The sequence below is a fragment of the Aedes aegypti genome, chromosome 1 (genome assembly GCF_002204515.2).
Source record: "Aedes aegypti strain LVP_AGWG chromosome 1, AaegL5.0 Primary Assembly, whole genome shotgun sequence".
NCBI classification, from domain to species: domain Eukaryota; kingdom Metazoa; phylum Arthropoda; class Insecta; order Diptera; family Culicidae; genus Aedes; species Aedes aegypti.
In genome coordinates this window covers 267,138,235-267,156,381 of record NC_035107.1, presented here as the reverse complement: position 1 = coordinate 267,156,381, position 18,147 = coordinate 267,138,235, and the positions used below count along the sequence as shown (strand labels likewise).

The 18,147-nt window shown below is 38.2% G+C and overlaps 1 protein-coding gene across 2 annotated transcripts in view; it reads right to left on the bottom strand.

Moving 5' to 3' along the window:
* LOC5568915 (GATA-binding factor C) overlaps window positions 1–18,147 on the bottom strand; it is a 62,110-nt gene that overhangs the window by 28,407 nt on the left and 15,556 nt on the right. The window contains exon 2 of one of the 2 annotated variants that reach the window (XM_021837729.1): window positions 888–1,721. In XM_021837729.1, the coding sequence (XP_021693421.1) occupies window positions 888–1,721 (834 nt within the window). The remainder of the gene's footprint in view (window positions 1–887; window positions 1,722–18,147) is intronic. The other variant, XM_021837730.1, reaches the window with a different exon arrangement.

Below are 18,147 nucleotides of genomic sequence, written 5' to 3'. Positions count from 1 at the left end.
ACACGATGCGGCTAAATGCCTGGTGACACAAACCGCACGGCTACGAAGCCCACTTCAGTAAAAACTGCAATAATAGGCCTTTACACAAGACGTTTCAAATCAGCTGTTTCATCGAGAGCTCTATAAACAAGTCAAACGAATGTTTATAAAACCATTATACAGAATAATGTGTTACAAGTGCAACAGCAGTGCAGTAGCTTTATGATAAGTGTATTTCTAATTCATCAAACGAATAAAACCAAAATGTCTAAGTGCTTTAGTGTACACTTTATACAAAAATAAACATATACAAAGATTATAATACTCATAAATACAGTTAAAATTGGTTGTAATTGAAAAGCTTATAATGCGCTGTGAATCAAACATTTCTTAGTTAAGTGTGTTTGAAAGAATGACCAAACATTTCTTACTTAAGTGTGTTTGAAAGAAATAGTAGACACTCGTTGCCAACCATAAATTATTTATTACATCATGAAACCTAAACTCGAAAACTTTGACACTTTTAGGTAGTTTTGACATGTAGTAAATATAGGATTAGAACAATGATACTCCTCCCTATCTTGCTTATATGACTTGTCACAATGCTCCAACTATTGTCAAAGTTTATGAATTTATGTTATTTGATTCTGGAATTTGTAAGGCAATCTTATGATCAAAAATGCTTGATTCACACGTTCACTGTATGCACAGCTCAACGAGCGGTAATGGCTGCCACAAGGGCTAACTTCGCAGTGGTTTTTCTGTCATCTATTGACGCTGCGAAGTTAGCCCCAATGGCACCCATCGTCGCTCAACAAAAGACCTAAGCAATAACCAACCGAAAACCAATACAGTTAAAAACAAAACTAAGGAAACAAAAGCATCCCCACACCGTGTCCATATCTTACCGGCACTGGATTTCGCTTTGGCCCGTTGCGCCTTGATGTGGGAGCTGTTCATGAGCGGCGGCCGGGAGCTCTGCTGGTACGATCCCCCATTGCTACCGAGACCCCCGCCGCCGCCTCCACCACCGCCACCTCCTCCGATCCCGTGGCCGCCACTCTGGTGGAACCCGTAGCCCCCGGTGTGGTCATACCCGCCGCTGCCGTGCGTCTGGTCGAACATGCCGAACGAGTTGGCAGAGTTGTGGTACGCCCCACTGGTGGCACTACTACTGCTTCCGCTACTTCCCCCATGACTATTGGCACTGGACCCGGAACTGCTGTTGTTGTTATTGTTGTTATTGCTATTGCCGTTCGTACCTTCCCGATGTTTTGGCTGGTTCTGTTCCACCTCGGACACTCCGGTCCGATCGCTGAGCGATCCTCCGGTTAGGCAGGGTTTCACGTCGATGCCGCAGTTGTCCGCCTGGGACGATAGGCTGGAGTTGTTGTTGTTAGAGCCGGATCCGGTCGCGTTCAGCCCGCTGGACGCCGACGTCTGGCTGTGGTGCATAAAGCTGTTCAGGGTGGTCTGGTACTCCGTCGGGGTGGTCTGCACCGAGTCCGGCGTGGAGTCCTTTGGCGGGGTTGGCGGGAACGAGAACAGGTGCTGACCGGCGGCCGATTGACTGCTTTGCAGCTGACTCTGTTTGGTTTCTTGCGGGTCCTGGGGACAACTGAAGGGACTGCTCCAGCTGCCGCTGGCCGCGAACGGTTTCGTGGACTCGTTGAACCAGGACAGCGGGCTGGGAAAGTGCGGCCTGCACACCTGGGGCGTCAAGTGCGGGGACATCCGGGAGGCTGCGGAGAAGAGAGAGAGGGGAGAGAGGTTAGTGAACGGAAAGTCTTTGATAGCATGATTTTAGCTTTTCTTATTTTAACCCATTTAGACCTGAGAGGTCATACACATTATATTATTCTCCGTATTATTGATTAGCAATCTAAAAATAAAAGAATAAGATGACATTTTTTTGCATTATAGTAGAATTTGAAATAAATCATCTGGCATCGCGCTTACATGGAAGTTGATACCCTGTACGAGCATTTTTAACAGCAGTGTTCCCAGTTCATCTATTTTTATTCAAATCGAACTTTCTTTCTGCGACCAAAACATCGAAACGAATCCATCACACAATCGAACCCATTAGCCGCCCTTCTCCCACCACCGTTTCACCCTTCACCCAGTATCGTGGGTGCTCGGGACTTGATGTCTTAATTGAAGCTAATTACCACTTTAGAGTGAAACCAGCGTCGCCATTGGGGAACCACGATCGTACCGGCTGCCGGTCATGCATGCCTTAAACTGGTCCCGCGTCGAAAAACTCCGGCGACGACTAGCCAGCCGACCGGCCAATCCGGGCGGCGGCACATTCGAAGAGAACCATGTCAAAGTCAAACTGTCTACACATCAAAAGTGAAGGAGTGCGCCACCGAAATCGTCTTTCCTCCCCGCCATCCATCCATCCAGTCAGAGGAGTCAATCGAAATCGTTTCGCGGTTCGCGATCTCCCCAATCTCCATCTTCATCTTGGGCATCACAACCACCACCATCGTCATCATCGCGAGCCAAACAATCAAACTGTCATAATTCGATTTAACCCGGAGCTACTTGCTTACTTCTGTTTATCCAAAACCATATGTGTTGGCTTAATTGAACGGATTAAATGGAAGCCGATCGTGCGAAGGCCCTACAGATACGTAGCAGTCATCCCATTAGGCGGACGACCACGCTGTGTAGTAGTATTGGGGAATGCCCCCCTTCAAACGGTGGAGAATAAGGGGAGAGTTCACCCGCGCCGCGAAATTACAGGTCCACCTTAATAGACGCATTAAAACAAATAGGTTTCTTCCCGAAGAAGGAGCATGGCAGCCGAAAGACGACGTTTGAAACCCAGAAAAACAGAACGAAACTGGGGCAGCCCGAATTTGTGGGTGAGTGTGGGGCCAGAGGTTTCCAACCGTTTGAGATGATTTGTCGATTGAAGGAAAGGGTTATGGTCTTGGGTACCAAAACCACGTTATGCACATCGTATCACTCGATTGCCTTTTTCTCATAGTGACAGTTCGCCAAGCATGGCCAGAACAACACAGGTCTATAAGGTTGCTTCAGGAATGGCAACAGCCGCTTTTCGAGGCACTCCTAGACGAAGATCTCTTGATTGATGGTTCCCATAGTGATGAAAATGTCACTTTTTAGACCACACGTGGCATGCCGCCCAAGGTGTTTTTTCGGGAATTTTGAAGTTTTATGGTTTTGAACATTTCGCCCACCTTCCCTGCTGCTTGAAATCCGCCTTCACATAAGTTTAGTGTGAGAACGTCGGATTCTCTTGCTGCGCGAGCAAAATTTTGACAAGCTGCTCTTCTTAATTGGACTTTATTTTGAAAACTGGAGAGCAAAAAATAAGTACTCATCAAAGCAACCATTGTACATACACTCAGCTTTCTAATGCAGCATTTCAGGTTTTATTTAATGCAATTTCAATAGAAACACGTCAATTTGAAGTTGACCAATTTTTGCGCGTTCCAGTCTTTATAACGCACCACACTTGTCGCCAAATTTTATGAGCGAACTAGAAGCAACAGAAGAGCATTAGCGTAACTTGAACTCAAATCTAGAGGGGGCTTGAGCATACATGGTTAACATGAGAATTTGAAGTTTCTAGGGAGGGCTTGAAATTTTCTAGGGGGGACTAAGACCCCCCTAGCCCCCCCGTATTTACGCCAATGCAGAAGAGGCATATTGTTCAGAACAATGGATCCTTAGAAAAGAAGGAAGGGGTGGTTATATTTATTTATTTTTTTATCGTTAGCGATAAACGATGAAAATGTTCATTTTACCTGCACTTTGTGGGTAAAATGGACATCATACAAAATACGTGAGAAACACATTTATATTTTGGAAAATTTCCATAGCCTTCCCGAAAATATGCTCATATATGACTGTAACCCATTCAAAGAGAAATCTATAGGTATCAGATCTGACATCATATCATAACGATATTCAAATGATAGAAAAATCTCAAGACCTTCGAGCTAAAAGTTACGTCAGTTCTAATTTCTAAACGTGCTTTACTAAAATCTTGATTTTTGTTGATGTTTTCACATAAATTGATATCAACCCGAACCATTTGATTTTCGCTTTAAATCGTCAATTCATTGGAATTTGTTTTTCTTCTGTAACAGGCACGGTGTTCATTTCACCACCCCTGTTCAATTTTATACCACTTCCATTATAAGACATGGCTGGTCAATACTACGAATAATATACGAAAAGACATTGATGTAGTTAGCTTTCTAAAACTTATTCAAACAGCCTTAAGTCAGAAAGTAAACAAACTTTACTTGTTTTTAATTATGAATCGTGGTTTACGGCTAACCAGCCGAGTGGAAGTTTATCAACAAGTATCGGTAGTTGTTAAACAAACTTTCTTTATTAATCTTGCATGTTATGCAGAAGAAATTCTACACGTTTCGCACTGAACCAACTCGATTTTTCACTTTTAGATTGTTTAATTTTCTGGATTTACAAAACGACGAAACTAAGATGTTCAACTTTCGCAACTTTATCATAACTTTCACTGCTCCGCTGTATGGAGAGTCAGAGTGACTTAAGGTGAAGATAAGTCGAAGCCAAACATCAAATTTTCAAGAGCACGGATCTGGAGAACCAAACATCCGTTTGAGCTGAAAACCTAATCGATTGGTCACTCGCTGGTGGTGACCAATCGATTAAATTTTCAGCTCAAACGGATGTTTGGTTCTCAAGATCCGTGCTCTTGAATATTTTAGGTTTGGCTTCGATTCATCTTCACCTTAAGCACGAATCAAAACAAAACACTACCTGAGCCGATTTTACACTGGTACTGAAATGTCGTAAGTAACTGAATAAAACGGCTTATCTTTTTGTCCCACAATTTTTGTTGGAATCAATAGAAACTACTGAGTTTTTTTAACGCAAGCTTATTGTATGCAAAATTTAAGCGATGTATACGGAGATAATATGTAACTGAGGGGATTCATTTTAACACAGCTTTAGAAGACAGGTTGTGATTCTTCTCAAATAATTGTCTCAGAACCGCTTGAATGTTACTTACGTCGATATGAAAAAGTAATCGAGAGTTCGTTTTCTGTTTACGCGTCCAGTTTGTACAGTCCAATCGTCATTGAGTTAAGCTCGAATTCAATTTGCTGTAGTTAAATTAAGTAAATAAACGTTTTGCACAACTTCTTAGGTGTTGTTATAAAGAACAGATTGTGTGCCAAAAATTGCTAGATTGGAAAGCAGCAACTACACCGAAGGAACTCCAGCGAGGCGTAAGCAGTGTTCTAGGAGAATACCTACAATTGATTTGCCAAAACTGCCATTTCTGCATTCATCTATAGAGCTAAGTGACATTCGAACTCACGAACACTCGCATACGTTCGTCAGTCGTTCGATTTTCTACAAGAAATGGCGAATAAAGATTTTTCTTACTAGGAAGTTATATAGATAATAGTTGCTAGAAACCCTTCGATTGTTTTGTGTTACTACATTTGGAGCACATTCAGTCAACAGGCAAATAGCAATTACTCTGTTAGTTATTTGTGTTAATCTTTAGCAGAGTTCAAGCACACAATTTGTGTTATAAAGTACATTCGGAAAATCTAAAAACATATTTTTGCACTGGCAACACTGGTACAACTGAACAAATAAACTTAAATGGTTCATGATTAGATAGCCTGATAGCAAATTGCCAACGATACAATCATTGTTTAATATGAACATAATTTTTAATGCTGACAACACTGCTACAATATATTCAAAAGAAGTTGAATATCGAAAATTGTGTAAAAGAAAACAAAGCGTAACAAAAATTACAGTTTGGTTGAAACTGCAGGATAAAATTTAGATGAAATCGATTTTTTTAAGTCTGCAAGTAATTTCATACAAAATTCTTTGTTTCTCTTCTATGGCAAAATACAATACTTTTCTGAACCAACGAAAGTATTAAGAACTTTGATGATAAGTATTAAAAAAGCACGTGAAGTTTGAATAAAGCAAATAAATTGCCATACAAGCTAGCAAACTTGCATGCAAGTTGGCTGAAATAGTCATATATTGTATTTTCAACAGTGAATATCTAAAAAACAAGACGTGCTACGATATTTTTGAATTTTAAAAGTGCAATGGATTCAGCAGTCCCTAATTAAGTAAAAAGCGGTATTTTGATGCTTGAGACAAAAACGTGTTCCGCAGTGTAACCAATTCGAATAGGTGTTAAGTGTCACACTTTGTTACATATAACGTTAATGGCACCACTGTTCGAATATAAAAAAGAACATCAATATTTCTGAGGAATACGAAGATAGCGACATTGATTGCTAAAAGTTTTCTTAACTAACCAAGTAGGTGTCAATGGTTTCATTTTGGGTATAAAAGTAAGGGTAACTGGGGGCATGACGCGCCAGCAAAGGAAGGATTTTAGCTGTGAAGGTCATTGTTGTAGGCTCTTCTTTAGTCATGACCTGATAGACAGACATGTTTTCCATCAAATAGTAGAAACAGCTATACATTCTCATTTTTCTGGAGCTAATAAATCAATTGAGAAAACATGCTTGCTTATCTGCATTTGGTGGCGCGTTTTACCCCAACGGCGTATTTTACACCCAGTTCCCATGTGTTCTTAGATGGCAGCACTGCTAATGTAGTGTCACATATGGCGTAATATCTCAAACCAGCTATAAGCTAGACCAGTGGTCACCAAACTGCGGCCCGCGGGCCGCATGCGGCCCTCGTAAAGGTTTTGTGCGGCCCGCGAACCCATTTTGAATGTTAATGTGAAATGGCCCGCGTATTACATAAAAGAAATAACGAGGCTTATATTCTTTTAACTTTGCAACTATGTTTTCGAAAGTTGATCATTATTATATGAAAAATTTTCCTGTAGGATTTCAATAGGAATTTATGGAATATCGGCTGTATTTATCAGCTCAGGATAACCAATTAAGTGACAGAAGCTCCAATTCGATGCAAAAATGAGGCTTCTATGCTCACCCTTACTGACACTTTAAGATAACTCTTAAGTGACTCGTCCAAACAAAACAGGCCTCGCGGAGTTCACTCTTATTTTTATGGAATTTTCCTCCGATTTTGTGTCGCGTCTTCCTCGCTCATTTTTTATTGCCTCTCTGCTCAGTATATTTTTTGTCTCTTACGAAGAGGCAAAGAGAGCACGCTAGTTTAGAGCATGCTTACAAACTCTGATCATGCAGCGGAGTATTATCAAACCTAGAGATATATAGAAATCTGTCTGAGACCGTATCTCTTGAATATATCTTGAGTCAAAAAATCTTAGATAAGCCAAGGGTTTAAAATTATCTTTATGTGCCTATAAATTTCCTCGCTTCGCGAAAAATCTGCCCATCGGTTTATTGATAAAATTTTAGTTCCTTTAAAGCAGTGTAATCTTCAAGATTCATAAGTATTTAAATTTAAGGAAGGAATTCAGGGGGCCTAGATATATCTCCAACCCGTATAAATTAGGAGTCTGATTTTCTTTACAATACCGTCTGTATTGTTTTGGTCAAGACCTTCTTTTACAAGAGATAACTGAAGGACCACAAAACTTATGTTAATAGAAAAAGATTCATATTTTTGCATTCTCATTGAAAATACATAATCTCAAATACGTTGTGGCCCGCGCTATGTTTTGAAAACACCTAAGTGGCCCGCATAAGCATATAAGCTGAGGACCACTGAGCTAGACAATCCGAATCTTCTACAATTTTGATGTTCCTTGAATACCGTTATTCGTCATTATGACCCCCATCTTACACCAGTTTACGTAGGTCAGAAAGAATGTAACAGTCTCTAAGGTATCGTTCAAATGTTACGTAACGCAATAGGGGATGGGAGGGGGTCTTCCGTAGTGCTATGGTTCATACACAATTTTTAAATTTTCCATGTGAAAGCTGTTACTTGGGGGAGGCAGGAGGCCTAAAATTGAAAAATTTTGCTTATTTGATTAATCCCTAAGGGGTACTTATGAGGGCCAAAAGTCTCTCCTTTACACCAGCTATTGTGTTCCAGGGAAAGTCTAAGAGCGTCGAAGAAGATCTTAATAGGAAGTTGTTAAAATTGCGTTTTAGGGCCGTTTTAGGTACTTTTCAGAGTACATCCAGGGTAACGGTAGAGACGTAAATGACGTTGAGTTTTTAGTTTCATCATTTAATATCACGAAGATTATATAAACTCTATTTAATGTTTCTTTAGCATAAATATTTGCATGTTCCATCAGATCGGAAAGAATTCTTTGATTTTACTTCTATAGGCTGTCCTGAAAGTATGGCTTTGATAACGAGAATCAAACATTTTTTCAAACAAATACATGTTCTCATATTTTTGTATTTTTACTTCAATATTATTTGGGGATATTTTGTTAAATAATATAATCCTTAACATTGAAATGTTTTACTTTAGAAAATCAATTCTTGTCTAGCCAGCACAGACCCTACTTTTGTGTTTTGTTGGCACTTGACTAGTAATGAATGTTTTTATCAAAATCCTTCGATATTGTGAGTTCAAGTATATTGTATCTAAGATGTTCCACAAGAATATTTCTTTTTTGGATTTGGTAAGAAACATTTGCCAAAATGGTAAATTCAAAAAAATCACTTATTTTTTCTCTCCACATAAGATAACTTGACAAAATAATAGCTTTTAAGGTATTTTCAATATAAATAAAAATTATTCATTTCAGATTTACTTATGTTGATTATCTATACTTTTGGATAGGCAATACCAATTGTAGATCTTATGTGTTTTGACTTATATATAAGGACTTGGTTTTAACCCTTTTATAAATCGAACACCGCTGAAATCGAATTTTTATTTTATACTAGTAGTCCCGGCCAACTTCGTCTAGCCATCAAGTAGGCTTTTGTGAAACGTTAAGTAATATCCCATTAAAAGGACACATTAATCTTCTCTCGATTTCTCGATTATTCCGGAGACTTTCCCAAACTATTATTCTCGCACGAACACGTCGCAGGTCTTGTCGAGTGCAATAGTGTAAAACTTACGTCAACCCGTAGATTCGTTTTCAAGCCATTTCGTGAAATACAAACACCATTTTTATTCATATAGATTCTAGTTTTATATTCACAAGTTTCTTATTTCCATTAGAATAATTGATAGTCTGATCATTTATCGTATCGGCAATCATAAATACATTTTTCAGATTTTTTATTTTACGTACATTACGACCTACCTCAAATTTTGTACAACAAAGTCGCTCAGATATAACACGATTTGTGCAAAACTGATAAGAGGAGTTTCTAGAAATGCAATACCATCAACGAACGAATAGCGAAAAATATCGCACAAAATCCAAAATCTGCTCTTGATAAGTGTAAGAAATAAATGTGTGAAAATCAGAGTATTATCTGCACTAGTCTGGAAAGGGCAGTATGGTAAAGTCGTACCCATACTTTCTGAGACACCGTATACATTGCTGCCAGTCATTTTTTTATATTAATCTCATCCCTCTCGTATTTTGCTAAACATTCGAATTCTCCATATATTGAGTTTTTTATGATTTAAACGGGCGGTGTTGCAAACTATCCAAATAATTGTTCATCATTTACCCTCTACGGCATTAAATCTGCATGGTGTTATTTCAATTTAAGTCACCTAACATTCAAATTTGACGTCTTGAAGCGACTTCAGATCGAAATGTTATTAAAATATACTCTCGCGAGAGGTATTATCCGTTTTTTGATATGTTTTGGACTACATACGACTTTAGTAGTTGTTATCTACTTCATGATCATTGAATGGTCAAGTTTATTATCTTGTTGTGATTCTGATTTATTCGAATCTAATGGAACAGTGTTGCCATCTAACGACATAAATATGTATCATATATGGCAGTTTCAGAAGGTTTCGCTACAAACTTGGCGGACCATCAAGCGGCTATCAAGCTAATGAAAATTTTGATTGTTCACTAAAACGGTCTTATTTATTCTTATTTTGGTCTTTTAGAGGTGATCATAAAAAGAGGTAGTGTACGCAGTATGAAGAAAATGACTGCGCTCCAAATTTACCTCAAAATCACATTGCACCCTCAACAAAAATTGGAAATCTCTGCGAATCACCTCGAAGAAAGCCTCAACCAATTCATCCGAGCCTCTTGTTAATAACAAAGTATTGTTTGATCCAAATATAACCAGCCATCAGCCATTAGCCGCGGCACGTTTCGTGTTAATCCACTAAAAGGTTTTGGCTCTCTCCCTTAGCTGTTCTCTGTCCCGTTGACCGTCGTTGTTATTAGGAGACGGCGGCTTCATTGGATCTCACCTTGCTCCGACGATGGTCTCCGATGGCCTCTCTACGACTGAGACGTCAAATTCTTCCAAGTCCTCTCCGAAGTGGGTGGACCACAGACTGCCAGGTCGGAGCTGTTTCCACAGAAAAAAAAACTCTTCTCGTGAAAAGTTGCCAAATCATGCTAAATAAAATCGAATTATGTGTGGCAGCCCCGACGACGACGACGACGACGACCACGCCGAGACCAGTAATCGAAAGCGAAGGGGATGATCCCAAGCGGGTTCGTCGTCTGTCGAATGCCTTTTGATAAGGGTGGAAGTCAGCTGAGTGAGTAAGAACAGATTCTTGGCGGTTGTCGAGAATCAATGTGTGACTGATACGAAGCATTCTGCTTGTTAGCGGGGTGGTAATATTTTGATATGTGTTGAGTTCTAGAAGTGGCCTATTCTGTGTTGGACAGAAAAAAAGTTTTTGTGATGGGGAATAGATTCCAACATCAACTTCTAAATAGAACACAATTAGAAAGGGGCTATATCAGCTTAGTCTCAAAGTTATCGTCAGAATACTGTAGTTTTCACATACAGTCTTGAATTTTAAGCAGTGCATAATATTCTGGAAGTGGTCCCTTGAGGTCCCTATAGAAATCGGTATCAGGTGACCATGTACTTTAAATGACCACATTAATTATCCGAACTGAAACAGATGATATATTCTATCAAGTAGATCAATGTTTCATTGAAGAATTTCTTCGTCTTTGTTCTGGGCTGATAATTGGCACAAAACATTCTTCTTCTTATTGGCATTATGTCCTCACTGGGACAAAGCCTGCTACTAGCTTTGTGTTCTATATGCACTTTCACAGTTATTAGATGAGAGCTTTCTTTGCCAAAATTGCCATTTTCGCATTTTTATATCGTGTGACAGGTAAGTTGATACTCTATGCTCAGGGAAGGCATGGAAATTTCCATTACGAAATGATCCTGGACCTACCAGGAATCCAATCTAGACTCCTTCAGCACGGTTTTGCTTTGTAGCAGCGGACTCTAACCACTCGGTTAAGGAAGGCCCCGATCTAAATATGATGAATTAAGCCGTAATAAAGTCAAAATTGTAACCAAACTTACTAGAAGCGGGATTTGTCAATAATGGCAATAAAATAAGGATGAAAATTGTACTCTAAAATGTAAGTATTTCTATATTACATTTTTATCGCACTTAAGGTGAGACACAACGCTCCCCCGATGTCAAGAACTAGCTCATGACATTGAATTTATTTAAAAACTCCTGTATATCCGATTTCTCACCCCAAAGCAAAAATTACACCTACAACCGGTTACAATTATCCTTGATTCAATCCTTTCTAAAACGTTCTCAAACCTTCTTCTTCCTGTACGACCTTCTTCTCCGCATTATCCACCGTTTCACTTTCACGCACCTTTGCTCTACATCCTACACCACTTGATTTTCAAGTACTTCCTAACCTAATCCCTTCACAGCGTGCAGCAAATTCAGGAGAAACAAACCACCCAGTAATCCTTGCCTCTGGCTATCCCCACTACCACCGAAGGACCTCAACGGGATTCCTTTCTGCAGCAGCACTAGCAGCAACAAATATAGAAACATCATTAGGCGTAAGTAGCGCTGGCGCCAATAGTTTTGCACTCGCCCCCGGTTTGAACCTGTTCCAGACAGTTGAAGCTTTGCATTGCTAAGACAAAGCCTACAAAGGTCGGATTATCACCCATGAGGACAAAGGCAGGGAAAAAAGGACCCAAAGCAGAAAGTGCCAATCCAGGGGCTACCTAAAAGTTTTAGGATTCCATTTCGTCAGATGGAGTGGCACACACACGCACACAATCTTTCTGGAAATCACCCGCTATGAAATTGGGTGCTAAACACCCAATCAAAGTCATGTTCGCTGGCTTATCAGCAAATTCGACGAATGGCTCAACGCACGTATCCAGGGCAGGGCGTAATAATAGCCGCGGTCGTGTACTGATTCGGGTACCGAGATAGCGGGGCCGCTGCCGTCGCACTAAGGGTTTTTGGTGAATCTAGATGGCCAAAAGTCATTTATAAAAATGACATAGATTGTGAAAAATAATGTTCTGCATATGGCACATAAAGAGTTATGATTTAGATATCCCTTATTCACGAGTCACGTCTTTGTTAACGATATATCACGTCAAAATCAGGGTTGGTAAAAAAAGAAATATAAGTCGATTCTTTTCCCAAGTCATACATGATTGTTTCCAGTTTTCTATTCTATTCTATTTTGAGATGGTATTTAGACAGATTTAGCTGCGTAAAACCTCAAATTTTCAAAATCGCAAACCTGGAGAAACAAACAACCATTTAAATTTAAATCTGGATCGATTCGATACTTGCCTCCAATCGTTCAAAGTTGCAGTGTGAACGGTTATATGCAAATAACCATGGTTCTTCAGGCTGCATTAATTTTTCAAACACAGAAAGAAATAGATTCTTGTTATTATAAAGGCAACTATGATGTGTTTTTCAAAGCAAAGTGCGAAGATTCTTGGCTCAAGCTTACTTTATAAAAGAATTTAGATGAATATTTCACAGAAAGAGTAGAAAATTTCTGGGAAAAATTTTGAAGAAGATTCTGGACCATTTAGAAACGTCTTTGAAATGATTTTTTTTGTTCGAAATGTTTTTGATGAATTTTGGAAAAAAAAACCATGATCGATATCTGACAGACCCGGTGAATAAATTACTAGTACTTACTTTTTCGGCAGTAGTCTACGGCCATAAAAGAAATCTCAAACCTGCCTTCTGAAAGGACATCTAGAAAGATTCGTGTTTTGGGCGATACTGACAAAATGTACACAATTCAAGAAAATATAGCGATGAAATTGTAGCTTGACTGTCTATTCGTCGTTTTTAAATTTATCCCCCACTGATAATTGACCTATTCCAAAAACGCAAATTTGCAACAGATGAAACTTCATCTCATGTAGCACACTTTAAAAAGAAAACTGTTGAAAAACTGTTGGCCAAGCAGTGTTTAGGGAATAGAAAACGCAACTTTTTTGATGGCTTTGCTAAACTTTAAAATGTCATGTGGAATTGTCTGTACCGATTGAGGCCGACCGGTTTTTGTTTATCAAAGTGATGGATGAATCTGAAAACGAAATCAAAACACGGCGATAGTGAACGGCAATACTGCAAAACAAAAATAAACAAGGCTAAAATGGTGGGCTTAATTGAAATCAAAATCTAAGCACGGCGTATTGGGTAACGGTCGAATTTTGGACCTAAGGAAGTGATTTTAGTTTTTTGTTCCAAATTATTAATTTCACATCGTAACCAAGTCAAAGAACATGCTAAATGTAGAGAAAAACTTCCTCTACGGGATAAAAATGCCCATGTAGGATCCAAAAAAACATAAAAAAATATTGTATTAGGAATCACTGTTTTTCATTGTTTTGGCATTTTTATCGTTTGGCGACAAAGTCCACGACACTGGTTGTATAATATGCTTGCCCATAGTCTAATCAATCGATTGACAATGGAAAACCGAAGAAATTATACGCTTCAGAATTAAAAAAAAAGTTTTTGTTTACATTTGAAAAATTTCTGACCTTTTCAATTTCTATAAGCAACGTGTTGTAATGGTTGAATGGATGAACCGATTAAATTAAATTAATTTCAGATAAAATAAACACATTTTCTATAACAAATGAAAAAAAAAAGGGCGGAATAGTCCTATCTTTCCAAATGGCAGGTGAATTAAGTTGTTTTTTCGATTCAAATTGTGAAATTTGCAAGCAAATGGCCCAGGGGGTCCAAAATGGTTAGTGAGCGATATTGCAAATTATATCGACGACAGGCTTATAACAATTGGCGATACTGATATTCTCGAGAACCTTCTTAGGCAAAACTTAATAATATTTTTAGAGCGAAATAGCAAGGGAATTCGTAGGAGATATGTGTGGTACTCATGTGGGTTTTGAAAATAGGGTTATAGAATGTGAATTATAGTGAAAAGTTTTGAGTTTGAGTATATTGGGTTTCAAAATTGCACAGGAGAATTTCATTGGTTATTTTATTCATTGTTGTGGATTTGTCAGATAAGCCCTTAACGCGAATCTCTCCCGAAATGATATCGATGGACGCATTGGACGGTACTGACATTACCGAGTACGATTTGGATGAAACCTTTTAATTTTTTATAATAGCAAGGCAAATTGTAGGAGATGTGTGTGATATTCAAGAACTATCCTACGATGACGTCACGCTGCAGCTTCCAGCGGGAAGAAAACCTTTGGCCGTGTATACAAAAAATGAACAATTTCGCCGCATATTCATCCAATCAATGTTTATCCGGTGTTATGGATGTTGATCCAAATGTCATTTTATGTAAACATTAATCATTTTCAGGGTCGAAGAATAAATAAAACGTGAGGTTACGAGTCGCTACTGAGTTATATGATTGTTTTCAATAATTCATTTATTGAAACGTTCAGTTCAAATATAGATGTTGTAAGTACGCATGCAATGGTTTTCAAATTCATGATGCACAATATTCATCTTATTTGGTTTGTCTCGAGTTCGTCAACAATATATTGTGTTTTAGAGTTATTGTTTCGAAAGAAATTCTGCCGCAAATTTAGCCTGAGTGCGTATTTTTGTCTGTTTTTGAATTTTGAATTCTGTTAGGATTTTGTTTCAAAATATTTTGAAATTCGTTGACTATTTTCGTCACATTTTGTCTATAATCAACCATTTTTTCTCGATTTGATCTACAGAGTAGTCAAGAAATGCTCCAAGTAATTCGATTTGCAACATCTTGAATGATTTTTTTTGCTAGTAATTCCTCATGAACAGGAATATAGCTAAAAATGCTATCATGAGTTTGTTGCATTTGATTTTTTCCTGAAATCAGAAATATTTGAAGAGTAGCCTATATGAAGCTAATGCTCGTCTCGTAAAATAAATGATAAGTAAAATCTTCAATGTGCCATCTTTTTGACCATTTATGACAATCAAGTTTTATACCAGACAGATATTTGTTAAGAAAGATTTGAACCTATAGCAGTTCTCTATATTCTAAATTCACCCAATATGTAGGCTGGTAACTACAGTCACTTTTATTTTGCTGTCTGACCGCTACTAGCCTTGGAGTTGGATTTAAGAATGTAAATTGAGAATGTGGATTAGATTTTATAGCAAAAAATTTTGTATTTTATAGGAAAACTAGTAACTAGGAAAAGTATGCAAGGTGAAATAAACAAAGCAAACATTATTATAAGACAAGAATTTGATTAAAATTATATTTTGGAATAGATATCGATTGATACTCATACATCGATACTGAATTTAACTTAAATGTTTCATTTATGGATTTAAATTAATATAGTTCGAACAATATCGCATGGAGTAAAGTACAGTGAACGTTGCATAACTCTAGACGTTTAACGTTGCATGGCAATTTTTGATTTTGGTTACAAAACAAAACAAATAGGGGCCATTTATAGAAATGCTTTTTAAAAAAGGTTCGAAACTTTTGAAGTTTTGAAAAACATTTGTTTTTGCTAAAACTTCATCAATTTTTAATAATCAAATATGTAGTTTCATATGTTCTTGATTACAATGGAAACAGCTCTGACATGAAGTTTGACCGGTTAGCCTACCTAGCTAAAAGGACCTTGATGTACAAAATTATCACAGAAATTTAAATATTCGTGAAAGACCCAATAGAACATGTTTCACCTTCTCGATGCAAAGATAGCCAACATATAGTTATTCTTGGATTGCGATGGGAATAGAATATAGCAATGGTTCTATCCCGTTAGGCCACATGCCGTAAGGCCGATAGGTTTGTTAGGCTGAAATGACATCTGCTGTGAAATATAACTAGATAGAACAGCATTTGTTAGCAATTTAAAACAGTAGTAAGTATTTTTCACCTTGAATGTTATTTCGGCCTAGTTACATTCAGTCTAACGGCCTTCGGCCTAACGACATTCGATCTAGCTGCATTCGGCTCAACGGCCTGCTCTATATTTGAACTTAATATTTGTATGGTATTTATATTTTTTTAAATTCGTTTTGTATACAAAAATACGGATATTATTATCATTAATAGGTGACAAGATCGTATGACATCAATTATGCCAGAGTTGTGAATTTAGCGGCATAGGTCTTCGGTTCTGTGGGTCTTCCACTCATCTTTGTATTTCAAAATAATCTTGAAAACGTAAATTATGTTGGATGACCGTTGAATTGAAAATTACTAAATTAAGACAAGGAACGAAACGAACGTCACGAGAATTGTCGAATGTTTACAGCACTGGTGCTGTGTGACATGACATGTTATTCTCGCGACGTTCGTTTCGCTTCTGTGGTCAACAGTCCATTGATTTTTCTACACTCATCAGTTATCGTCTCCTCTCACACACAGCAAGAGCGGTAGAATTAATATCGAGAAACACAAAAACTGTGGAATGAATGTCGTCTGACACGATGACATTTTCATAAATCACGAATTTTGCATAGATTTGACGAATGTTCGAGAAAATTTTAATCTTGCTTGTAGTGTCGAATGTGACACACATACAGTGAAAGTAACTCTTATTACAAGAGTATACCTCTTTTACGTATTCAAACCTTACGAACCATACCGTTTTATGACGTCGCCATTAGGTTAGCTGCATTCAATTGACATTCTTCTTTCTTACGGTTGTTTGACCGCTTGTGTTGTGAATGCTGCAGGCAATACTGATCAGAACATAGTGACTCAAGCAGCACAGTTCAAGAATAAAATTATTTCTTGAAACTATGCAGAGTTGTCAATTGTTGAAAATATGACTTACAATTGCACTGAATAGCAACGCAAAAAGCGCAAGAGGCGGAGTCAGTTTGCAACATGGAGTGAGTTTGCAACATATTTAAGTTATATCGAAATTGCTTATTTGTTACAAAATACATAAAAAAAAAATGAACGTGAATCGAACTTCCAACGTCAAGATCACCAATCTTCTCCCCTACTTACTACTCTACCAGCTCTTCGAACGATTGTTTCGTCAATGTACTATAAAAGCGATCACATGGCCTATCGATCAAAGCTTGTTGCTTATAACTTGACTGCACCCTTCGGAATACAAGTTCATTACTGGCGAAATTAGGCCACGCCTGAAATAATATAAACTTTACGCAAAAACTTCCGCGCAACACATGAAAAACACGTTTTAAACAAATAAACTGTTGCTATACCATGTTTTCGTTGTTAGATTATACGTAAGGTACAACTCAACCATATTGCAACTGGATTGAAACAAACAAACTTCTAGCTGTCAAACACGCAGTTTAGTGCCACTTTCTTGCAACTGGGATGAATCTTCTTGAGTTGTGGGTTCGGGAACGAGAATTATATGTAAGTTTCGGATGCTTTAAATGAAAGTAATTTGAAACATAACAATCAAACCGGCATTTTTGGAGGAGTTTCAAGAGTTTGTTTGAAAAGTTGCTGGAAACATCTTGATAAACTTGATAAACCATTTTTGAAAAGCATCTTTTTGGAAGATGTTTCGCGTGCTACTTGGGGATGTCACCTCCGTTCAGAGTACTGGTGATTCGTTTAAAGTTCGTGATAAATACAAAACATGTTTGGCTACTAATTGAACGTACAGAATGCGAAAAAAGGCTCGAAATACTTTTGGCCAGCTAGATTATCCAAATACTCCTTAGTGCGTCGCCACCGTCCGGAGTATGACGAAACAATGATCCCTATCGGGCTTCGGATTTGTTCGCAAAGAAATTTGTTCGCGATTGGAGCTAATCTTAAGAATGCGTTAAATATCCTACAATTAGAGCTTTCTTCGTTGGTCACGCTGCCATGGGTTGTGAAGCAAAGGCTGACGAAGGGGTCCACCAGCTCTCCTCATCAGCATA